We start from the raw sequence: 26,131 nt of genomic DNA, 5'->3' as shown, positions 1-26,131 counted from the left end.
AAAGTAATCATGCATGTTATGAGATAATGGAAAGGTGAATAAGTATGAAGATTTTGATACCTGGTATGGTAAAGGGAAAGTGGTGAAAAGAAATGAACACAAATATACAGTGCTTTCTATAACTAAAATATAATTACAGAAATTTGAATCCAAAGAAATAAAAAATGATCACAAATATCAGAAATCAAAGATACCTCAATAACATTATCTTAGTATAGATTTTTTTAAATTTTAGACAGAAGCCTGATTATGAAACAAGTTCTTAAAATATTTTCAAATCTGCTTTCTTCAATCTGCCAGAACTGATATCATATAAGCCGCGCCATAACAAAACCAACATAGTGTGTTTGCGACCAGCATGGATCCAGACCAGCCTGCGCAGTCTGATCAGGATCCATGCTGTTTGCTTACAAACCCTATAACAAGTAGAGAAACTGATAGCGAACAGAATGTATCCTGATGAGACTGCGTGGATGCGCAAGTTGGTCTGGATCCATGCTTGTCGCAAACCCATTATGTTGGTTTTGTCATGGTGTGGCTCATATAATATATTATGGTGATACATTAATGCAGAATCCCAACTGACCACTGAGACATTCATTTACAATTAATCTTACATGTAAACATCATTTTTCCTTAGCTACTTTTTTCTTTTCTTTTTATTTGCTAACATTTTTTTTATGCTTTATAAAAATTCCAATATATATATATACATGTATATATATTTTTAAAAACAGATGTTTTCTAAATACAGACACATCCTATGTATAGTTACATCTAATATACAGATGCTTCCAATATACATGATGCATGCAATGTAAAGATGTATCCTATATACAGATGTTTACATTATACAGATGCATTTAATATGCACATTCAATATACAGATGCATTCAATATAAAGATACATCCACTATACAGATGCATCAATATTCAGATGCTTCAAATATACAGATGCATCAATATTCAGATGCTTCAAATATACAGATGCATCCAATATTAAGAGATGCATCCAATATTTAAAGATGTATCCGATATACAGATGCATCCAATACACAGATGCATCCAATATTAAAAGATGCATCCAATATTTAAAGATGTATCCGATATACAGATGTATCCATTATACAGATGCTTCCATTATAGAGATGCTTCGAATATACAGATGTATCTTACATATAGATGCATTCAATGTACAGATACATCCAATATACAGATTAATCTAGTACAAAGATGCATCCAATATACAGATGTATCCTAAATACAAATGCATAGAATAAGCATACAATATGGCAAACAATGAGCAAGACTGTACAATTTTGACAAATTCATAGTGAGCATAAAGGGCTTTAAAATAAACCTGAAAAAAAAGCAATTTTGGCAACAGTTAGCAAAAAGAATATATATATAATATATAAAATATAATCAACTGAATCCAGAATCTAGATAAAATATACAAAAACCGAGTACAGGAAAAAAAGGAAAAAAGAAAGCTATATAATTATTCTAGTATACATAATTGTCTACAGAAAAAACAACATTATGTAAAAATCTTCAAAACTTCATCTGGTAAAAGGATCCGAGATAATAAAAAACATGTCTTTTTATATATGAAGTAAAGGTGAAAAGATGAAATAAAAATTATAAGCATCATACTTTAGTATACAGCAAAAATTCACCCTTGCCCTTCTAAATATCTTAAATGGACTTTTCCATTCTTTCAATATGGACTAAACCATTTATCATTTATAGGGAAAATTTCGAAATATAAATACTGACTGAATAGCCAACAGAATATGGCCACTTAAGCTTAAGCATAACAGAAAATGTGACTTTATACTAAGAACATAATTATCAAACATCTAACAAAGTATTGACTATTCTCAGTATTTGATAATTAAACAGTATAATGTAAGTAAATAAAACAGTCAAACAGGTCCTTCAAAAGTCTTCTAAATCATGGGTGAAGTAAAAATTATAAGGTCCTTAAAAACTGTTCAAAGTGAAAAAAAGAATTTGTATTATTTATAATGACAAAATTTACTGCAGATTTATACATGACCCTCTTGCCTGCAAGAAGTGTGGGATGTCGCTTGAAAGAATCCGTATGATGGTCATTTACATGTACTCAAAGTTTCAAATCAATGCCTCAAACATAAATCTTAGTCACTCTTTAAGTTGATGCAATACCAAAACCCGCATTATTCTGTTGTACATAAAATTTATTAAAGAAAATCATTAGAAGTCAAATGAAGTTTTGAATTTTTCTACAATAACTTACCTCTGTTGTCTATGTTTTAACATTATCTCTCTGATTCTATCCATAGAATTATAAGTTACAAATATTATTCACTATATTGAAAGAAAAATTGTCTGATTCTATTTATAGAATTATAAGTTACAAATAGTATGCACTATATTAAAAGAATATGTCTTATTCTGTCTAAAAATGATTAGTTATAATTATTCTTGACAATTTTAAAAGAATATGACTTCAGTTTTTCAGAGAAAAATTAGTCATAATTATTTTTCACTAATTATTAAAAGAATATGCCTTATTTTATCTTAAGAATAAGCAGTTACAATTATTCTTCACTATATTAATAGAGTATGTCTTTTTTTTGTCAAAAGAATAAGTAGTTATTCTTCACTATACTAAAAGAAATACATTTGTAGTCTTATTTTGCCTAATGAATTATTAGTTATAATTATTTTTCACTATAAAAGTAAGTTACCAGTACAAGGCACTATTATCTATCAAATGTTTAATTCTTTACAGAAAAATAATCTAGAAATATTCTTCACTACATTAATCAAGCTTGTCCTATATCTTGATTTAAGAACATAATTATTATTCACTAATCTACCATATCTTATTCTTATATATACATGTATATCAATTCCTTATATGTCATACAAGATGCACTAATTGTACTTCCATTTTTCCTCGTCAAAACATTTGTTTGCTAATTCCATTTTAACGAGCTGGAAATTTTATCAAGCCTTGTCACATTAAGACGCATTAGTTACCTTAAAATCCAAATCCCATAATTGCATTGTGTTAATGTAAAATTTACTTATCTTCTTAAAGCTTATATCACTGCTCATAATCCCGTTTGAACTTTTTTTACTTACAACCCGAACCAAATAAAATAGAGTTGCAAATGGAAGTGTCATGCTTCAGGGGTTAAACAATAACAAAATTAATCAAAAATACACGGCAAGCAAATTTTTTTTAAATTCAGAAGAAAAAAAATTGTATCTATCTTTACTCTGCAGAATTATATGATGAGATTTTTCCAATTTTGAATTTGGAACGATCAGGATTTTCGATATCAAAATCATATAATATGTGAACTTTTTTTGATGATCAAGTGGGAGATTTTTCTTCAAAAAGAGGGAGATTTTAGAATTTGCAATAAACAAAGAAGGAAATTCTGACATAAAAATAGGGAGATTTCTTTGTGAAAATACCCCTTATTTTAAGAAAAATTTTCGAAAATATAGCTGAAGAAAGTGGGTGTCTCCCGCTAAAAGTGGGAGAGTTCACATGTATGCAAAATATTAACAGTGGGTAGCCAACCATATAGAGTCAGGTCAGGCAACATGTACAACATGTATTTAATTTCATTGATTTTCATTATAAACAATTAATTTTTGAAAAATTTGCAATAGACAATAAAGGAATATTAATAATTTTCAAACACATCAAATTTTTTCATCTTAAACGGTAAAATAATGATAACGTACCGAAAAAAATGGTGTTTAGCTACCCTAGGTTTTCAAAAAGGTAAATAGGTTAGACATTATTGTAACATGTATTCCAGAAGTTGTAACATCCCCATCTTTGCCCTTAACCCTTACGACACATATGATACTAATTGGACCAGTCAATCTTTCAATACTGATAAAGAAGAAGACCTCTTGTATAAGTATAAATCTATGAGATGGTTTCCTGCATTACAGTTAGTATTAGAAAATTATATTACACAAACAAATTACATGTACACAAAAAAAACAACATCAATTATATATTTTTGTACTTACATTTCTCGCCGCTTGGCAGGTTTTTGACGCTAGAGTACAAGAAAATAATGAATTAAATACCATATTTACTCTCTTATAGAACAGATTATATCTCTTCTTAATATAGAGACATATTGATCATATAGGTTGTCTTATAAGTGTATCAATTTTTTAAGATGTCTGCCAAATTCATATTTTTTGTTGTTGTTTTTTTTTAATCCTGAAAGGTAACCATATCCTTGTTAAGTATAATAGAAACAAGAGCCCGGTTTGAGCCGGGTGATGCTCCCCGAATAGGTTTTGGACACAGGAAAGTACACCTCTTGTAGTTTCTGAGTTATGTCCCTGGAAAAAGTTTAAAGTGCAATAATTCAAAAATTAGGAAAGGCAGAGTTACTGTTCTTTCCACTGCACTTCTAATCACTGTTATCTATCAACTTACAAAGTTTCTTGTTGATATCTCTTATGGTTTCCGAGTTATGTTCGGGACAACTTCAAAAAGTAAAAATAAACAAATGGCAATAACTCCAGAATTAGGCAAGGCAGAGTTATGATTCTCGTGCACTGCACATCTACCCATTGAGATACATCTACCTACAAAGTTTCATGTTGATATCTCTTATAGTTTTACAGCTATGTCCAGTACAAGATTTTTCTAAAAGGGGAGATAATTCAAAAATGAGGCTTAACAGAGTTATGTTTTTTTTGCACTGCACTTCTACTCAATGAGATCTATCTACCTACAATGTTTCATCTTGATATCTCTTATAATTTTAGAGTTATGTTCTGGACAAAGTTCAGTGTTAAAATTAACAAAGGGCAATAACTCCAAAATTAGGACAAAAAGAGTTACCGTTCTTATGCACTGCACATCTACCCATTGAGATCTATTCACCTACAAAGTTTCATGTTGATATCTCTTATAGTTTTAGAGTTATGCACCGGACAAGATTTTTCTATAAGGGGAGATAATTCAAAAATGAGGCTTTACAGAGTTATGGTTCTTTTGCACTGCACTTCTACTCAATGAGATCTATCTACCTACAATGTTTCATCTTGATATCTCTTATAGTTTTAGAGTTATGTTCCGGACAAAGTTCAAAGTGTTGAAATTAACAAAGGGCAATAACTCCAAAATTAGGACTAAAAGAGTTATTGTTCTTATGCACTGCATATCTACCCATTGAGATCTATTCACCTACAAAGTTTCATGTTGATATCTCTTATAGTTTTAGAGTTATGCACCGGACAAGATTTTTCTATAAGGGGAGATAATTCAAAAACCGGGCAAAATAGAATTATGGTTCTTTGACACTGCACTCCCCCTCAATGCCCTCTACCACTGTATGAAGTTTAAACAAATTATCTCCAAGGGTTTTCAAGTTATGCTCCGGACAAGAAAACGGACGGACAGACGGAAGGACGGACGGACAAGGCACCGACTATATGCTCCCCCGAAATTTTTCGGGGAGCATAAAAAAACACAACAGAAGCACAATTAACAAGAAAAGTATGAAACAAAAGTTATGTGCTGAGTTTATTATTTAAAAATATGTTACTGGAGAAACTTATACTTTCCATATTTCATAACTCAAAAAAAATATTCTGACAATTGTTGGATAAAAATAATGTTTAACAGGTTTACATTTGTATTACACATGGATGCTTCTTTTTCTAAATTCCATGTACATGTTTTAAAAATATGCTTCATTTTTATCTTTATCATTTACATCTGGATGGAAATTATGTTCATTTAAAAGAAGGAAATTAATTAACATTACAAAATTTCAGCTTCAGTAATTAAACATTATCTATGTTACTTACTTGCTCAATAGGAGACAACTGGTCGCATACCAGTTCTAGCAAGGTTTTTCCCCCTTTATCATCTTCAGTTTCATCTCCATCACCAGGGGTAACAGTGACATCACTACGACCTGAGCCAAGGCCAAGGTCACTTGAGCTTCCTCCTAAATCTAATTTTGGCACATCTGACCTTGCCTGACTTGTTGAACGAGATAACTCTGATAAATTGTCAACTGAACCGTGTCCACTGTCACTAAGCATTGTTGTATTTAAAGCCTTAGTATCATCTACAATTTTGTAACAGGGTGGAGTTTCACTACCATTATTATTTCTATTTATAGAAGCATTGTTATGTCCTTCATTACCTAATGATCTTGACCTACTAGAAGTTAAAGTTTGTGTCTCTCTTGGGGTGACTAGTGTTGTACTGATAGCACCATAGCTCTCACTTCTATCCATGCAACGTTGACGATATCTTTCTAGCAGGTTAGAGTAATCTCCTCTGATTGTATCAACAGTTTCTATTTCCAATGGAATAGTCTCACTTTCACTTAAAACATCTTCAGCGCTCTCAGTGTCTTCTTCTTCTTCTTCACTGACATTTAAACTCTCAGTTTCTTCCTTTACCTCTTCATTGCAACCGACCAATGAGTTTTGAATTGCTGATCTTAGCATATCAATTTCTGTATCTAAAACATCATAAGTTATCTTTCTTTCCGGTTTGATATCAACATCATCTTCATCTTCTACAAATATTGTTTCAACCTCAGGTTCTTCACCTTCTAACAAGAATTTGACCTTTGACCTATGACTGTTGCCATAGAGACTACTAAAATCATCAACTTCTTCAAAACAGGGTATATTCTTTTGAGAAAAAAATTGGAATGTTTGGTTTTGACCCCTGTTTGGACTTACTGATCTACTACGACCCCTTTTAGGGCTCTCAGGACCAAGGACTGTTGTAACTCTGTTGCCATGAAGAACTGATGAGACTTCTAAGGTATTTGTATGACTTTTGCTAGCCTTTGATTGCTCAAACCTTGAACAACGTCCACTTTTTGAGTCTTGTTTTTTACTATTTGGTGTGCTTGGATCAGATTTGCGTACTTGCAATTTTTTTCCACTTTGTTTATCACTTCTATCTTTTGACCTTGACCTTTGTCTAGTTTCTGATGAGAGAGATCTTGTCTGAGAACTAGATATTGGTCGTTTCTGACCACTACTATTTCCAGAGACATTTTCTTTGTTATCACCATTGTCTTTAGTCCCACTGATATTTTCACTAGTATTACCTACCCTACTATTGTCAGTACTTTTCCTATTGTCATCTTTTGAACCCCCTCTGCTGTCATCATCATCATTATCATCTTTTTTAAATATTATCTTATCGTCATCATCATCTTTACATGATCCTTTTGAATTCTGTTTATTTTTCCTACTCACAGTTTCAATTGCACTATCATCTACATCACCTTCTTTTCCTATATCTGTTAGACTCTCCGCCACTCTACCACCGGAATCTCTTTGCTGTTGAGCAATACTCTCGTTCTCCAATTGCTTAATCTCTTTGCTGTTTTCTGGTTCCTGTAATTTTTTCCTTTGCTCGGCAAACCGGACAGATTTTGACGGACTACCAATACGTGCTCTTTGCTCGTTTGATTGTTTTGGATCAGAGTCTTTTTGGTTGCTGTTATTTTTATCATCAGTTATCACATCATCCGTCTCTTGTAACGTTGTACCGGAATCACTCAGATGAAGCTCATGCTGCACCTGACTTGGTACGGTCATATCCGTTACAGTTGCGGAATCATCATCTTTTGTCCCAATTTCGGTCGCAAACATTCTTGGAGAGACATGCATACCCATTGTCTGTACACCATCTATAATTTCTGTTAAGAAAAATTGGAAAAAAATCTAATATAATGATACCTATTGAATAAATGACAAAGTAACAGAAGTAAAAGAACATCATTCTGGGCTCCTTAACAAATTATTAAAAAATTGTTTGGTACAATAGACTGGTTTTAGGTTTTACAATATATGCCAAATCACACTAACATTTAGTATAAGGTTATCTTAAAAAAATGACAGTTTCTGGTGTAAAACAATTAGTCCAAATATACAAATAATTAGATTAACTTTTACATTTGGCACAAGATTACCTTAAAATGATGGCAGTTCTGTAAGCCTTTAATATTCATGATTTTATCTGTTGCAAAAATTTTAAATGACATAAGCAACAGTATTTATTCATTTGATGGGCATTATACAGATATTGAAAAACATTTTCCTTTGCACACCTAACCCCAACTGTACATTGCAATTATATCACCAGAAAATCCCAGTTGAATATGTCAACTGTCACAAAAAGGGGAGGTAAATGTGAACAATTTTTAATGTATGGTCACAGGTGTTAGTGAACCTACCGTCTTGTGTTGACTCAGGAAGGAATGTATTCTCGGGGGCTCTCGGCTCTAGAATAGATTTATCCTGTCTGTACAAAATCTCATCTGGTAGACTCCTTTATGAAAGGCAAACAATAATCATTTTTTCAACATTACCTTCTATATGCTTAGATTACTGTCTAAGTTGATATTTCCGCATGTCAAAAAGTTAGCGAATTTAAAGTTGCAGATATTTTAAGTGAGGAAATATTAGCAAATCATGCACGGGTAGAATTTAAGGTAGTCTAACTGCAATGCTTTCCAGCCAAAAAAATTGTAATATCTGCCAATATTGTAATAAATCGGTCATTTCTAGAATGTTATTTTAAAAAACCTTCGGTATTCAATCATTTTTTACCATTTATAACTGGAATTTAGTACATAGTGATAAAGAATGAGTGAGTGTAAATAATCTCATGCACAAGAATTTGAAAAAAATATATTCCGGGAAAAAACGATTAACTACAATATTTGCCGATGTAAGAATTTTTTTCGGGAGACTACTTAAATGACAGGAAATGTTAGTGATTTTTGTCAATTCCTAAAATTCGCAAATATTTCCGTGTCGCTTTCTTAACCACTTATACAGTAGTTGTTTTTTTTTCTGATTATCCATACCTTTTGCTACCAACCATTAATTTTTTTATGTAAATAAAAACAAGAGCACTCAACTTTTCTCAGTGCTTGACAGTAAGAAAAGGGGCATAACTCTGTGTAAAGTATCTAAGACTTATGGGACCCATCATGTAAGATAATCACAGGGAAAAAGTGTTTTTTAGGCACGAACCTGCACACAAAACATAACAAAAGTTTGACGGCAATGCCGGGGTGAGTACAATAGCTCTCCCTATTCTTTAAATAATCAAGCTAAAAATAAACCTATGTAACAGAACAATATATTGTGTTGTTCTATTTTAATACATATAAAAAAGAAGCTTTTTATTGGTATACAGTAAAATACCACCTAACGACCATGCCACAAATAGGACCACACCGCAATTAACATTTAGATTAGTTGGTTAAGACCACTTTAAGTCAGTTACGTTAGTGGTCTTTATAGAGGGAATTTACTGTATTTTCAAATTCATTTACATATATGTCATCTGGCCTAAATCTTTGGGTGATGAACTTCTTGCTTTAAAATAATTTAACAATATGCACAATAATTTACCGGTTTGAATCTAGAGCTTCCACATCAAAGTTTTCATCTATACTAGAGGCTATAGACGTTTGATGCACAGACTCCACCGTCCTTGGTCGATCGTAAAGATACTCGTGGACATTTGGTATCTGGTTCATTAGATTTACCCGTCGTTGAAGGGTACGGCTGGGTGATGGCTGGTATGACCTAGTTTCTGAAGAAAAAGAAACAAGGCATCTCATTGGAGGATTCATCCAATTAAAGATGTTAATAAAGTCAGAAGCCTTACTTTCACTAATTTTATGAAAACTTAGTCACAGTGACAGTTAATAGGTGTTCCTCTGTGGACAAGCTAGCACATGAGTAGAACTAGGGACATTCCATAAGCAAACAAAATAAAAATTAAAACAAACCTTTAAAAAGAAAATGAAAGTAAAGGAAAAATACTTTTTTCTGTTTTTACGTTTTAATAGGTCTTTTAAAAATCATTGAAAATTCAAGATGTGCCTGCATGTGAGTGTCATTTTTGGTGTGCTCTTTTTAGTTGGGTTTCGCACCAACCCCCTACAGGTCATATGGTGACTTTCCAGCTTTACTGGTGGAGAAAGACAAACTGGCACCTGAGTAGAACCACCATCATTTCTTCAGCTAGCTGGATAGCTTCCTCACAGGAAAAAGACCAAAGTCCCTCGCAGGATTTGAACACACAGTAGTGCGAGGCAAGTGGTTTGAAGTCAACGGCCTAAACCACTCAGCCATGGAGGCCCCATAAAGCTTTTGACATTTACAAATAATGCCAAATTCTCAAATGAAATATAACGGAAATAAATGAACTGTATTTACCTGACACAATTCCACGGCATTTATCAATTGTAGGACCATTAACATTGACTGGATAAAGTGGCTTAAGCCTACAAAAAATAATATTGCAGAAAATAAAATATAATAATTATCTCCCTTTTATCATTATTTGATTATAGCAAATTAAACAGAATAGTCTCCCTTAGGGTGATGTCATTATTTGAACATAGAAAATCAAACAGAATTATCTCCCTTATGATGATGACATTCTTTGAACATAGAAAGTTAAACAGAATTATCTCCCTTATCATGAAGATGTCATTATTTTAACATACTTAAACAAAATGGGTCAAAGACAGAAAAGGCCGGGTTGCATTTGTACACCAAATATCATGAGGCTATGATGTTACGAAAAAAAATTTCCATTGACCCATTAATGTCGAAAATTTAATTCAGTAGGTAAACAGGAAGTGGATTAGCTACACACCTAAAATCGAATCCCACAGTATGGGACCATGTGTCAATGCTGTATGCCATTTAATATCAAGAGGCTGTGATTAGAAGTTGCTGAGAAAACTGTTACGAAAATTTCCTACCATTGACCATTAATGTCAAAAGTGGATTAGCTACACACCTGAAATCGAATCCCACAGTATGGGACCATGTGTCAATGCTGTATGCCAAATATCAAGAGGCTGTGATAAGTAGTTGCTGAGAAAACTGTTACGAAAATATTTTCCCCGCCCGCCCGCCTGCCCGCCCGCCCGCCGCCCGACATTCACCATACTATAACCAGGATTTGCACCAGTGCAACCCGGCCAAAAATTACCTCCCCTATGATGATGACATTCTTTAAACATAGAAAATTAAAAAAAATTATTTTCCTTATGATTTTATCATTATTCACAAACAATTATAAAGAATTATCTCCCTTAGTATGTTGTCATTACTTGAACATTGAAAAAAAAAACATAATTATTTATCATGTTGTCATTTTAACATAGAATATGCAAAATAATTAACTCTCTTTTTTCAAAAAAAAGATTTTTTTTTTTTACATTTTTTTTCTATCTAATAACTTACTTTCCTTTCTGAAGTCTTCCTGTCACTTTATGGGGTCCTTTCTCACCTGCCACAGACAGCATCTTGTGAACATGAAAGGCAGCCATTGCAGTTCTCTCTTTCATCCCCATAGATGGCGTCTGTCTCCCATCCTGTTATATCAGTTAATTCATGAAAATCACATACACCAGACACCTCTCCATAGCAACAGGTTATACAGCAACAATTAATATTACATTTTTTTGTTTGTTTTTTTACATCACACCAGTAGTATGTAAGTAAATAGTAAGAAAGTAAGTAATGACTTTATTTAACAAGGCTTATACATTCAGTTACCCGATCTTCCATGTCAGCCTCAGCTGATGTACATAATTACAACAATATAGGTTAAAATGGCGACTTTCCAGCTTTACTCAGGTGGAGGAAGAAAACTCAGCCACCCTTCAGTGAGTGTGCACATGAGTAGTACCATCAAAGTTCCATAAGCAAGCTGGATAGTTTCCTCACATGAAAGAATCCAAAGTCCCTGTTGGGATTCGAACCCTCAGTAGTCAGGGGCAAATTATGATTATATTAGCCAAAAACTGGTATGTTCAGAGACTCCGAGCAAACAGAGAGCCATGTCTATCTTATTATCATTTACAATTATCTCTATACTGAAGACTACCCCTGAATGATGATCTCATATAGTATTTTTCTCCATTCATTCAAACATTGTGCAAAATTTCATTATCAAAAAGTTTTTTCAAAAATATGGGTAAATCTGACATTTCAAAATTTAAACAATCACCAACTAGAAGGGTTTTTGTCACAAAAACATATGTCTCCCAAAACTAAGTATGGTTCTGATCACTCCTGTGAATTTTGGTGAAAATCCCGCCAGCAGTTTGACCTGTGACAGCTGGACAGGATTTTACTATTTTTAACTCTGACAGCTATTCTGTGCAAGGAACCAGAACATGGGGGCAATATGCACAACTAGGGATGGTAGTGATCACTCATGTGAAGTTTCATTGAAATCCCACTAGCAATTTGTTTTGTGGTGCTTTACAAAACTGTAAAATTCATATATGGCGTGTTTCCAGCTTGACTATTATGGAAGAAGAACTGACAGAAATCCCTTCGTGCATTTTTTCAGGTATCACCAAGAACCCAAACCGAACCATCAACTTTCCACATGCTAGACATAAGAAATGTGAGCATCTTAAAAATCCCGATGGGAATCCCACTCATAGTGGAGAGGAGCAAGTGTTTTGAAGTGTTAGAAACCTTGACCACCCCACCACTGGGATGCCCCCACCTTCAAGATGACAAAGTTAAACTAAAAGAAAGAAAGCATTGAGTCTTGGAGTGCATTTTTTTCAGGTATCACCAAGAACCCAAACCGAACCATCAACTTTCCACACGCTAGACATAAGAAATGTGAGCATCTTAAAAATCCTGATGGGAATCCCACTCATAGTGGAGAGGAGCAAGTGTTTTGAAGTCAGATACCTTAACAACCCCATAAGAGAGGCCCCGCCTTCAAGATGACAAAGTTAAACTAAAAGAAAGAAAGAAAGAAAGAAGGCATTGAGTCTTACCAAGCCAAACTCCGGCTGATTGACTGCATGCTTGAAAGGTGTCTTCACATGATGATTAGGTGGCCGTAACAGCTTGTTCGGAGAGTGGTACGGCGTGTTTGCCGGAGTTATCCTTCCTGCTCGAGACTGCACGCTCCTAACAAAATGGAGGACAAAAAGTAGAAATTTCTTTGGTGATGTTGTCATGTATTTGAAAATTGAAGAATAGATATTTCAAATTCACTATAGGAATAATATTATAAAACTTGCCTTAAATTATAACTTAAAAGTTTAAATCTATAAAAATGTTAAATGAGTGCACACTTATGGAGAAAAACTAAATGACAATAAACTTTGCTCAGAGATTAAATCATATGAAGGGAAGAAAGTGAAAATAAACTTTGCTTAAAGATTAATTATACTATTTATAGAAATAATTAGAGAGTTTGAGCACTAAGTAAAAAAATAAGAAAAAGTATTAACTATATTTCTTAGACAATTAGATTTTATATGATACAATGACAAATTAATTAACTGTCAACAAATACATTGTTCTACAGAGTAAAGTACATATAATTAGCATGGACATAATCTTGGACATAATTAATACACATAATACTTTACATGAAACAACATTAATTTTATAGATATATTGTTATCACAAACAAATTTAATATATAATATCATCACATAAAATAACATGTTTAACAGTATATTAAAACATTTAATCATGAATTTAGTAAAAATGAAAATATAAAATAAAACTTGGACAGATACATTTTATTATAATACTTTACATGAAACAACATTAATTTTATAGATATATTGTTATTACAAACAAATTAAATATAAAATATTATCACATAAATAACATGTTTTACTGTATATTAAAATATTTAATAAGTATTTTGTATAGATGACAATAAAATAAAATGGCATTATTTCTGACACTTATAATTTTTCAAAATTTACTTGACAAGACTGGTGATTTTAAAAAATCAAATGTGAATAATGTGAATCAGATCAAAATTGGTCTTTAATGTGTGAATTTCAAAGTGAGTTATAAATTTCTTAAAAATGGACTGAACTTCAATATTTAGCACAGCATTTGACTGGGCTGGCTCTATAAATTGGTGGGGGAATACAGTATATATTAGAATTATGTATATTCCACCTGACATTACGAGCTTACATATATGAAAACTTCTCTGTATATAACGGTGGTCATGCTACACAAAATACAGCATGATGCAGTTGTATTGAGTTTTTAAAAGATAACAAAAATCATTTCTTCATAATTTAATTTGTAATATTTTTAATGATATCTATATTTGTTTTAAAAATGAAATTTTTTTTCTTTTGCTGTGTGATATAGAATTTGTATTCTCTGTTCTTATGATAGGTACATGATTGTATTGTATTAATTACATTAAGAAACATAAGAATAACACATCGTGATAATTCTGTTAGTACGACATCGAGTGAACTTTATGACATCATTCTTCTCATACCCAATACTTACCTTTTTCCGGCCGAGTTTTTCGTTGACCTAGATCTTGACCTTGACCTAGATCTACCCCTAAAATCATGCAAGTACTTATGTCAATTATTTCCTTAAATAGACTTGTCCATTCTTCAAATCTGTTCAGTCTGGACAAAACCATTCATTACTTTTAGAGAAATAATCGAAATACATGTATGTACAAACTGAATTAAGTGGAAAGTGTACAGATATGCCAGCTGAACTTGGTTTCAAAAATTTTGAAGTATGACTTTAAGACCTTAGTTGACCTTTCATGCCTGACCTTGACCTAAATATTTCATATATACAGAGAAATACTGCAAGTGTATTATTCTGTTAGGTTGTATTGCTTAACTTGATAGAGTAAAGTTGTATTCCTACATGCCAGCATAGTTAGTATGAATACAACTTTAGGTAAACAACAAAAAGTAATACACTTTACCAAACAAAATAACAATTATGCTCCTATGTAATTTTCAATTTAAAATATGCCATCTGTAATTTGAAAGAGAAATTTTGAACTTTACCCAAAGATTTATTGTGTCCTTTAATGGAACATAATGCAAGTTATAAATGCAAAAGCCTAACATCACTACTTGAGCAAATATGAGTAATTCAAACCAGCTAGGTGTGGTATTTTTTTCGATTAAAAATGACTGTATGTATTTTTATATTTTTATGTATTTTTCTTATAACAAATTATATAGGTATAACATAAATTTTCATACTCTATACAATGAAAAATTAACCTGATATTAATATTTAATGAAATATCTGAGTAGCATTGTTAAAGGGTGTATAAAGCCTTTATCTAATGAAATTTTTTAATCATTTATTGTAACACAGTAAAATTACTTGTTTCTATAAGTCTTATGGTATATTCTTTAAAGATGTCTATCACAGAATGGTCCTGTCATTGAACACATATATAATTATTATATTGTACTTATAAGAATAAGATGAACTGCTGGAACAAAATATTATGTGGCTTAATATTCAATAACACAAAAGTCAGCGACATAAACCCATTCAACTTTAATAAATAATATAGCTATGAAATATTCTGCATAATTTTCCGCAAAAAAAAAAAATCCAAATTTTTTTTTTTTTAAATCTTGAAAAGCTAGCTGAAATACCTATGCATACTGCAATAATGATCATGTCCATGTATAATAGTCTAAAATATTTTCTAAAAGAGATTGAAAAGTAATGCAATTATTAAGAGTCTTGACAAAATTAATACAAAATAATAAAATTAGAAGGATCAGGATTGGAAATGTTAATGTAAATGAATGGTTAAAATACTGTGAAAAGGAAGGAAGGAAGAAAGGAAGAAGAAACTTAAAAATATGAATATTAGATAATCAAATTTTAACAATCTGCTATCTACAATGGAAGAAATAATATTAAAATGAGGGAGGAAATTCCGTAATTCTATGTCAGTAAACGAGGAGGTAAATCCGTAATTCTATGTCAGTATTTCTTAATCAAAATCATCTTGTCTCTTTGAATAATTTAGTACAGTCAAACATTTATAAGACTGACATCTTTTGGGACATTGAGAAAATTGGCAGACATACACACATGTCTGTCTTACCCATGAAGCAACAAAAATGTAGATCTACATGATTTTAGAAGATCACCTAGCATCTCTTTCAAAGTGACTCCAGTGAGGGTTTTTTTTTGACAAGATGGGACTGGAAGTTTCTTCTCGAGATTTTAACTCAAATTGAGCTAAGAATCACAATTAGTATTGATTTCAATTTAATTATAAGATTTTTCATATTTTTTCCAATGGTTAAAGTGTCCCTGTTGATCAATGTAAGATTTTCAAATTTTATATTTTTAGGCTCTTGGACCTCAGTGGAGCTCCTTTAAGCTACAAATGTTGGAGCTATAATTTTAACAGTTTATTCAAAAAGACAAAACTATACTATAACATTCCTTTCCAATCTTAGGAAAAAACCAAACCTGTGAAAAATAGCTCTAAGTTTATTCCTCTACGTTAAAAAGCTTACCTAATACCAAACACATTTTGTCCAGCCCTCGATCCAGCCCCTGACCTTGACCTAGCACTGCTGACTCTTGACCTTATAGACCCTATTCCTGGCCTTGAAACTGGACCCGACTTTTCGGACCCTGGCCGAATTTTTTTACTATTACTCTCTGAAGTAGATCCAACAGCTGGAGCTGAAATTGGTCGAGAAAGTTTCGACTTTTTGATTTCCGAAACATCTGTAATTGACCCAGTTAAGTCATTTTTCTCTTTTGGTAAATTTTCTGAATTTGGGTCATTAATAGGTACTGCATCTGATTCATCATTTTCAATGGTAGTAAGTTTTTCAGGCGTTTTCTGCACAGGGGTCTGAGCCGATTCAGTGCCAGGTCTCGATCTTTGGCTTTTACGAGGACTGCTTCTCCGTCCGTCTGATGACCGAGCACGATTTGTGTAAAGGTGACCTGTCACAACACTAGGGCTTGCAAAAGTAAAATGCGAAACTGACATTATGCAACGTGCATTGTAACATAAACATTTTAACATAATACATAAGCATGATAAGCTATAACATAGTGGTTGAAATTTCCTAGTGATAGAAACCCTCACTAACTTTTTAATCCTTAATGGCCTATTTTAATTATATTCTTTTCCATAAAATTAAAGTATGACCCATAATATAAGAAAAGATATAAATACAGTGATCGCACTTTAACTTAAAAATTCATTCATGTGGAAAATTTTCAATCAGACTGAAAATTATCAGAAAAGGGATTTCCATAAGTCACTTTTACTTGTAAATCAAAAAAACCATAATGTCTATATTAACTAGATATCCCTGTAAATTAGATAATATATACTGATTTCTGTGTCCCTTATAGTTTATGATGTATAAATGATATTAAATGATAATAGTTTATGATATATAAATGATAATAAATTATCCCATATTGGTACCTCACTACTGTAGAGCAATCATTCAAAGACATTTAAAATCTCATCCCCACTTTATTTGCATGTAATAAAATATTTTAGATGTTAAGTCAATACACCTTAATTTCAGCAAACTATGTTTTCTGAACAAAAAAAATTCAAGAGCCTTTTTAAAGAGCATTTACTGACAGTTCTGTGGGAAATTTTCAAAACTTGCTATTTTAACCAAATTATCATTGAGAATTCATAATCGTAATATACCCAATGAGATTTAAGCCTGCTGGGAACCAAAAGTGAAAAGCCTTTGCCAACAGTAATGAGCCAGGCCCGTCTGCAGATCAATGCAGTCTGACCTGAGGCCCTATACTGTTGGTAACTCTATTTTTGTATTTGGTTAATGAAATGATTGAAATCCCTTACAATTCAAATAGACTGTTCTAAATTGCAGGGCACATCCATTACAGAAGGAGATTAAGGTGAATATGTGTAATTTGAACATCATTTATTTCCCATTTACAAAACCTTATAACACCAAAAGTTAAGCTTGAAGAATTTTCACAAAAAACTTGGTCTTTGAAGATTAATATTAAAAATATATCAAAAAAAGAAGAAAAAAAATAGCAAACTGTATAGTTTTACAGTACATTATCTAGTATAAACAGTCAGCACCAATTTACATGTGCCTTTAACCTGTTGATTTTTTGTAATTAATTTGTTCAGCATTTGGAACAGTCCATTCAAAGTTTAAGGGATTTCAATATCAAAGTACAAAAATTGAGTTACCAACAGTGTAGAGACTGGTCAGATTGTGCTGGTGTACAGGCTGGCCTGGCTCTAAACCAATGGCACAGGCTTAGACGACTTTCAGTTGCAGTAGGTTAATTAAGGGTAAAACCGTAAAATGCATTTCTGCTGCTACAAAAAATTCCAGTCAAAGAATGTACCAGTAAATGCTCCTATTAATTGAACCTTTGAAATGTAGATCAAAATGCTTCAGAAAATAAAGTACATGAATTTTTTTTCCCATTTTTACATTTTCAATCAATAATAATGCAGTAACGACATAAAATCTCTCCGCACCATCATGTACCACCACTCCAGGGAAGATGGTGTCTTGTAAATAGTTCTAATATGATATTCAATATTAAAATTCCCTTGATATAAGATGACTTCAATTTAAAAAAAAAACTTAAATAATATTGTATACATACAGGTATATATTAAATTTAGAAATAATTTTAAAGTCTGCATATTTGATTTCAATATTCCCTTGATATTTTTTGATGTTGAAAATATTAACTTAAAGGTGGGCTCTTTTTTAAAGCTCACAGAAGAATAAGCACGGAATTCCAATATGCTGACTTTAATTGCCCAAGACTAAAATATCACAGATAAAATTAAATTTTCAGAGAAATACAATTTTAAGACAGGAATATTTTTGTGATCATGTATGGTCCTTGTGTGTATCCAAAGTTCATTCATTTGGTTTACTTTCCATAGTCCGATGTGCCGAAGATTTAAGTTTTGAATAGAATTTGTTACTTATTCCATTGTTACTTAATTATTCAATAATTACATCGAAACTGACTTGCATCATTTTGTCATTTTATTTAGAATCTGGCACACCAACACGTTTTCCTGTTAAGTGTCAACAATAATTAAGTTTTCACTTTAATCCGCTCAATTTCATTATAGATATAATCCGGAACTCAGCAAATGTGGGTTTTTCCGATCTAATGCTAAGATACAAACAAATGTTTTCCATTATAGCTTCACGATACCACCAACTAAATTGTAACTGTAAAATTTGTTTGTACCCCAGACTATAAACTGAGGAAAACCAACATTTGCCGTGTTCCAGACTATCTCTATTGTGATATCAAAATCCCTATAGCTATTTAATCTATTTATGAACTACAGTGCAAATCCATTGCACAGAATTTAGTTGCAATAGGTACGTTAAATAAAAGATTTCGATATCAATACACTTGTGCAAATTATTAGGCTAAATTTAGAATCTGCTTAGAATGTACAAATGTGCATGTTTGTCTTATGCTAAACTAATGGCATGCACCTGCAAGTACTCTAATTCATTATATTAACAAAAGCGCTGAACCTACTTTATTTGATTATGGTGTCACTAAAATAATTTAATTATTTGATACAAGGTCTGTCCTCCTTCCCCAGTAAGTAAAGTAACACATAAATTGTTAACTCACTGACAAACAAATATATCACCAATTTCTCATGCCATTAAACGTGCAATCCTGTCTGATTTGCAAAAGTTTGTACTCAAACAATTTCTTATTTAAATAATTCAATTTCACACTTCTATGTGATAACACTAAAATTTTTAGCCCAGTTTTTTTCTTCTTTGCAAATCAAACATTGTTGTCTAAAAACAATTTACAGCAAAAATTAAACCATATATCAATTTTTTTCAAGTTCAATTCACTAATTTGACCTACAATCACCTATAAACAAATCCCATCCATAAATACATTAGTTTACACAATCATGTCTATAAACTACCATATTACTGACAAATGCAAAAATAAATCATGTCTTCTGCAACTCAATGGGAAAGAAATTCCATGGTTTCTATATGCCAAAATTTCATCTTTCTGCTTATCAAAAAATCATGGTTTCTATTTATCAAAAATTACATGGTTTCTTTTTTTCTAAACAAAATTCCATGGTTTCTTCTGATCATGGGTAAGAATCAATATAATTGAATCTTATATGGCTAAATTTGATTAAATGAAATGTCCTACTTTTATAATAGGCTTTGGAACTCATGCTTATTTCAATCAGACGCCAGATTTTCATAATCATCAAAATGTGATTTCCATAAATACATGTAAAATACACCATGTTCATATTTTTCAATTAATTATGCTGGTGATAAAAGAAAGTTTTTACTGCCCCTTGCATTCAAAAAGACTTAATTACATGCAATAAAACGAACAAAATATGTTTTAATTTGTCAATTTATTTATCACACAATTCATCATCAAAAATGAAACAAAAGTAATAAAATGGTGCAATCCACCCAATATGAAACCATAAAACTTCCATCATCATGAGTTACACATGCAGTTTGTTTTTATACTGTATCAGTGTTGAAATACAAAAAAAAGCTGTGCTATTTTAATACCGTTCAGAATCAATAGATGCCGTCTCTTCCTTCAAAGAATTGTGAATTATATGCAGTCTGAACTGTGGGGGACTAAACAAACATGAATATTATACAGGTTGTATTTTGTGTCATTCAAAAACTTAAATTTCTTATCCTTTCTTTCATTCAATCTCTTGAAACTGATATCATAGTTGTACTACCAAAAAATTGTCCCAAATTTTAGTCCTACCAGAAAAATTGTCCCAATTCTTAGTCATACTAGAAGAATTGTCCCAAATTTTTGTCCTACCAGAAAGATTGTCCCAAATTTTAGTCCTACCAGAAAAATTGTCCAAAATTTAAGTCCTATCAGAAGAATTGTCCCAAATCTTAGCATACCAGAAAAATTGTCCAAAATTTAAGTCCTATCAAAAAAATTGTCCCAAATCTTAGTCATTACAGAAGAACTGTCCCAAATCTTAGTCATTCCACAAGAATTATCCCAAATCTTAGTTGTACAAGAAGAATTAATAATAACATTTTCAAGATTGATCTACATACAACTTGTGCATTGACATCATAGGAATTATTTCGTTCAATATGAAATACATAACAAAAACTAAATGAAAGCAATGAGTCACAATGTGTCTACAATATGTACACATACGAATATTCATACACATGTATATAAATATTTATGATTTATAAAACATTGAATACATCATCATATATTATGTTTATTTCTGATTTTCGACAAACTTTCCTTATTTACCATATTATAAAGCATTGTTTGTTAGGTTGTTTTTCATTGGTCAATCTTAATTTCAATTTACTGTATATAAAAGAAAAAAAGGTCTTTTGCAAATTCATGAATTCATTTTTATTCAAATTCATAAATGTCACTGTGAAGCTGCTTGGGTTATATAATACTACAACTTATATTGGGCAATATAACCTGATAAAATTCTATATTAATAATTATTTGTTCTGTTTGTTGGATTAATGTCGCACCAACATTGTAAAGGTCATATGGCAACTTTTCAGCTTTACTTTACCAGTGGAGAAAGACCTGAGTTTTCCTGAGTACACTATTTCAGGTATGAGCTGACTGAGCTATTAGTTAGAACCAATAACCTTCCAACGGAAGTCACCATATAATGTTTGCCAAGACTTAAATACAATATGAAAACAAATATTAGTTTTATAAAATTTTGCCAGGATATATGGCTCAATATTACTCATAATATAACTATCTGATTATTATAAAATGACCTGATTTCAAGCACATGATGAAATAATCACAACCTTTTTTTCATCATTAAAAAACAAAAACAAAAAATTTTCTTGCTTGCTCTACCAAAGACAAAAATAACACCCTCAGGCCTTTCCTTGAACTTAAACTTGAATTTAATTTTGATTAAATCAGAAATAAACCTAAAATATGTTCAGATATAATGTAAGGAAGTGTTTATATATATATAATAAATGAGCCGCGTCACAACAAAACCAACGTAATGCGTTTGCGACCAGCATGGATCAAGACCAGCCTGCACATTAGCACAGTCTGATCAGGATCCATGCTGTAAAAACTTGCTATCAGATTTGCTACTTGTAATAGAGTTGGTAAGCGAACAGCATGGATCCTGATCAGACTGCGCGGATGCACAGGCTGGTCTGGATCCATGCTGGTCGCAAACGCATTATGTTGGTTTTGTCATGACACGGCTCAAATTATGAATATATATATATATAAAGCATGAGTTTCATTACCTGGGAGGTGCCGGTGTCTGTTGGCTATACGGTGTCATGTATGCCGACATTCTTTGCAGCTGGGCATCAAGAGATTCATCACGTGCTTGTTGCAGTGGTTTTGATGCTCGTGAATGACCTGAAACAATTTACCGTTAATGATACTATGGTCAATGGACAATAAACCTTTCATAATTATCTAAATTCTTTTAAAAGAGCTCCTCTGAGGTCAAAAGGCTTTAAAAGAAAAAAAAGAGAGAATTTTTTCACATAAATCAAGTGAAGCTCTTAAAATGGAAAAAATCTGCATCAGAGAGTTAAGAAATAAACTCGGTATTAAATTGAAAATCAACTTAGCCTCTTAGCTTTAATTCATTAACTCCAATGCATAAAACCCTTGTCTTTAATTCTACAACAGTTTCCAATGCATAAGCCCCTTATCTTTAATTCTATAACAGTTTCCAATGCATGAGCCCCTTATCTTTAATTCATTAATAGTTTCCAATGCATGAACCACTTATCTATAATTCATCAACAGTTTCCAATACAACAGCCCCTTATCTTTAATTCTTAAAGAGTTTCCAATGCATGAGCACCTTATCTTTAATTCACTATCTGTTTCTAATACATGAGCCACTTAACTTTAAGTCATCAACAGTTTCAAATTTATCTCGAATCAATTCATGAAGGGTTTCAAATTAACCTCTAATTCATTTACAGTTTCAAATTAACCTCTAATTCATTAATGGTTTCAAATTAATCTCTTATTCATTATCCCTCTATCTCTGAATCAATTAATCATTAATTTATCTCTAATTGCCAATTATCTAATTCCTTTAAACACTTATTCATTCTAAACATTTCCCTGTATAAGCTGAATTGCAAGGTCAGAAGTGAATCAATACAGAAAACACAACTCATTTCACTCTAAAATTAAGATGGCATAAATAATTTGTCATAAATGATTTTTTAAGTTGAATTAATTTTGTTCAAAAAAATACTGATAAAATCATAAAAATAACTTAATTAATATGTGGTTATACTTCTCAAGCAAAAAGTATTAAAATATTTTTCAAATAAGAAAGATAAAAAATTTGAAATTTGTCATCTGATAATAATATCGGTAATTTTCAGAATATTTTTATAGAAAAGTAATGCTTAACTTGCTTCTAAAAATGTTGTATACCAAAATGCAGCATACCAAAAATTATAAATAGCACATGTTATACCATTAAACCTCTTTATTCTGAATTTAAGTTTAATAAATGCACAAAATGTATATAAATGGTCACAAAAACAGGATAAGCATTTTTGAAACAATAAATATACCCCTGGAAAAAGTCCAAAATCTTTGTTCTGCAAGATGTTTATCTTTTGCTGATAAAAAAGATAACAAAAATCATCAATATTATAGTACATGTAGTCTTTTAACATATATTACTAAAACCTTACCATGGTAAATATCTTAAATGGACTTGACCCCCTTTTAATCATGATAAAACCATTCATCATTTTTAGGGAAATTTTTCACAATATGAAGTGACTGTCTGAATAAGCGAATAGTGCCCACCATGATCAGATCTGGTAGAATATGCCAGCATTATAAAGTTTATAAACCCCACCATATTGATTAAGATTATAAACATTAATTAATATGTATGTTATAAAAATTAAGGTATGATACAAAGTAAGTTAGTATATTTATCATGCTAAATTTCAACTGAACCTTTGTGACTATGAGCAAATGCCTATCAATCAAGCCATTACAATTATTACAAAAGCAAGACAATTAAATAATAAGATTATTACAACTATGGAAAAACGAATTTTCAGTTTCAAAAGCAATTATGATTAAAAGAAATTTTTACCTGTATTAGCAGTAAAAGCAGATTTGTCTGAAACAAAGGATTTTTCTGGTGGTAAATTGTCAATGGAGAGAAATGGCTCAGTCTGAAATTCAAAAAATAAATGACATGATATTACGGTGTTCCATTACTGCCATCTTTGCATCACATATAAATGATGTACATGTATTTTGTTACAGGTAACTACAAAGATACTTAAGTACAGTTGATGCTAAAGTGCAAAGAAATGAAGAATATAAAACATATGAGCCGTGTCATGACAAAACCAACATAATGGGTTTGAGATCAGCATCTGTGCAGTCTGATCTGAAAGGATCCATCATGCTGTTCGCTATCAGTTTCTTTACTTGTTATACCGTTTGTGAGTGAACAGCATGGATCCTGATCAGACTGCGCGGATGCGCATGGCTGGTCTGGATCCATGCTGGTAGCAAACCAACTATGTTGGTTTTGTCATGACGCGGCTCAATTATACGCGGAAAGTCCGAGCGGGGCCCGCGAGGGCTGTAGCGCTCTTAGATAACATGTATGACGCGTATAAATTCAAATGAAATCAAATTAAAAGTAAATGAAAATTTCAAAAAATATATCCTATACCTAATGAGCTGTGAAAAAATCCTTAGTTAACTGGGCGCCGCCATTTTGAAATCCTTTTGAGCTAAATATAGATATTAGAGCCCTTTTAATGAGCGTCTACATAATTTAGACTATTGCTAGCGTCTGCTAAATAACACTTCCGGTGAGAGAATGATGTGCAAAATCAGAAAGTAAACATTCATTTAATTGATAAGAACTATAGTAACGATTATAAATATAAAAAGTTACTTTACATATCCTTTTTGATAAATTAGCACATTAAAAATAACGTTAAAACAACAACTGTGATTAGAGATTAACAAAAAATGGCGGACAGGATTTTCCAAACGCCGACGCGTGCGCAGTGGTCCCCCTTTACGTTCGGAGATTCAAACTCCTCACAGGTCCCCCTTTACGTTCGGAGATTTTCGGAGATTGTCGGAATATTCCGAGCGCTCCGAAGATAGGTTGAACACCACCAATTTATTTGTTTTGTTTACAGTACAAAATACCTGCAAGAAAGATCTGGTTTACATGTACAATAAACATGTTATGCTCAAACCATAGTTCATAAGAACTTTCCGCGCCATAGGTAGCACCTAATTTCATATTATTCTTAAGTTATTTTGTAAATTTCAAGAGATGTAAGGAAAGGTCATGCAAGAATGTAAGAGGTTTTTAACACCGCATCACTGTTCAAGTATAATTGTGACAACCAATTTTTTTAAATATGTCATGTATCGATAGCCTCTTCCCCCTCAGCAATATCTTCTTCACCCTCAGACATACACACTTCACCCCCAGCAATAGAATCTTCACCTGTTCACGTTTGACTTTCATAATTTTGGCAAACATATAAAAAAACTGCTCTCCATCACAAAACGTTTAAAATACTACATCTATATAGAATCAAAAGAACCCTAATATTTTACCTCATGGGGTTTTATAGGTCGTCCTCTAGACCTTACAATATTTTCACCACCCTCAGACACCCGGCCACTCTGCAACGACTTTCTGGACTTTGCAGACATAGACGTCCGAGACACAGTCCTCTTATCCTTGTGGAATACTATTTCTTCATCTTTAGAAAGATCTGGATCGACTCCAAGATAAAATTGATTGTTATCTTCACCATTTTGTTGATCCTCGGCCAACGAGGATTTTTGACCAATGTGCATGCTCACATTTTTCTTGGTTTTCCTATCAGAGTTTAGCTTATGCATGTTTACAAACAAATTTGTATTATTTCATATACGTTGGCTTGAAAATAAACTCAATATGTAATCGCTTTAATGTGTCAGTCATTTGTTTTCATAAAAATAAATTATTTTTAAACAAATTGAGCTTTGGTAGCAACGGAGACCGCCATGTTGTTTATACCTAATAACACATAGTTCTTATTCTTACGCTAGTCAAACAAGTTCTCTGTAATTCTATCGAATTTGCTCAATCAAACTCGCCGCAATGAGCCTAATCAATGTATTAAAAGTAGATTAATGAAATAAAACTAAGTGACGGCTTCTCTGAACATTT

The 26,131-nt window shown here is 31.9% G+C and overlaps 1 protein-coding gene across 4 annotated transcripts in view; it reads right to left on the bottom strand.

Annotated features, from left to right (window-relative positions):
• LOC132716115 (uncharacterized) overlaps window positions 1–26,024 on the bottom strand; it is a 36,628-nt gene extending 10,604 nt beyond the window's left edge. Inside the window, exons 1-12 of one of the 4 annotated variants that reach the window (XM_060699292.1) lie at window positions 25,531–26,024; window positions 24,026–24,107; window positions 22,179–22,296; window positions 16,380–16,838; window positions 12,861–12,996; window positions 11,299–11,429; window positions 10,258–10,325; window positions 9,445–9,628; window positions 8,256–8,350; window positions 5,851–7,718; window positions 4,048–4,076; window positions 2,282–2,317 (exon numbers count right to left, since the gene is read on the bottom strand). In XM_060699292.1, coding sequence (XP_060555275.1) covers window positions 2,282–2,317; window positions 4,048–4,076; window positions 5,851–7,718; window positions 8,256–8,350; window positions 9,445–9,628; window positions 10,258–10,325; window positions 11,299–11,429; window positions 12,861–12,996; window positions 16,380–16,838; window positions 22,179–22,296; window positions 24,026–24,107; window positions 25,531–25,821 — 3,497 coding nt within the window. In that variant the 5' untranslated portion in view covers window positions 25,822–26,024. Of the gene's footprint in view, window positions 1–2,281; window positions 2,318–4,047; window positions 4,077–5,850; window positions 7,719–8,255; window positions 8,351–9,444; window positions 9,629–10,257; window positions 10,326–11,298; window positions 11,430–12,860; window positions 12,997–16,379; window positions 16,839–20,447; window positions 20,520–22,178; window positions 22,297–24,025; window positions 24,108–25,530 lie in introns of all 4 variants that reach the window. The other 3 variants (XM_060699295.1, XM_060699294.1, XM_060699296.1) reach the window with 3 other exon arrangements.
• Window positions 26,025–26,131: the final 107 nt, after the last annotated feature.

This window comes from Ruditapes philippinarum, unplaced genomic scaffold (genome assembly GCF_026571515.1).
Source record: "Ruditapes philippinarum isolate M1 unplaced genomic scaffold, ASM2657151v2 ctg87_1_1_1_1, whole genome shotgun sequence".
Classification (NCBI taxonomy): domain Eukaryota; kingdom Metazoa; phylum Mollusca; class Bivalvia; order Venerida; family Veneridae; genus Ruditapes; species Ruditapes philippinarum.
The sequence above is the reverse complement of the archived record's forward strand: the minus strand, read 5'-3'. Positions and strand labels throughout refer to the sequence as shown.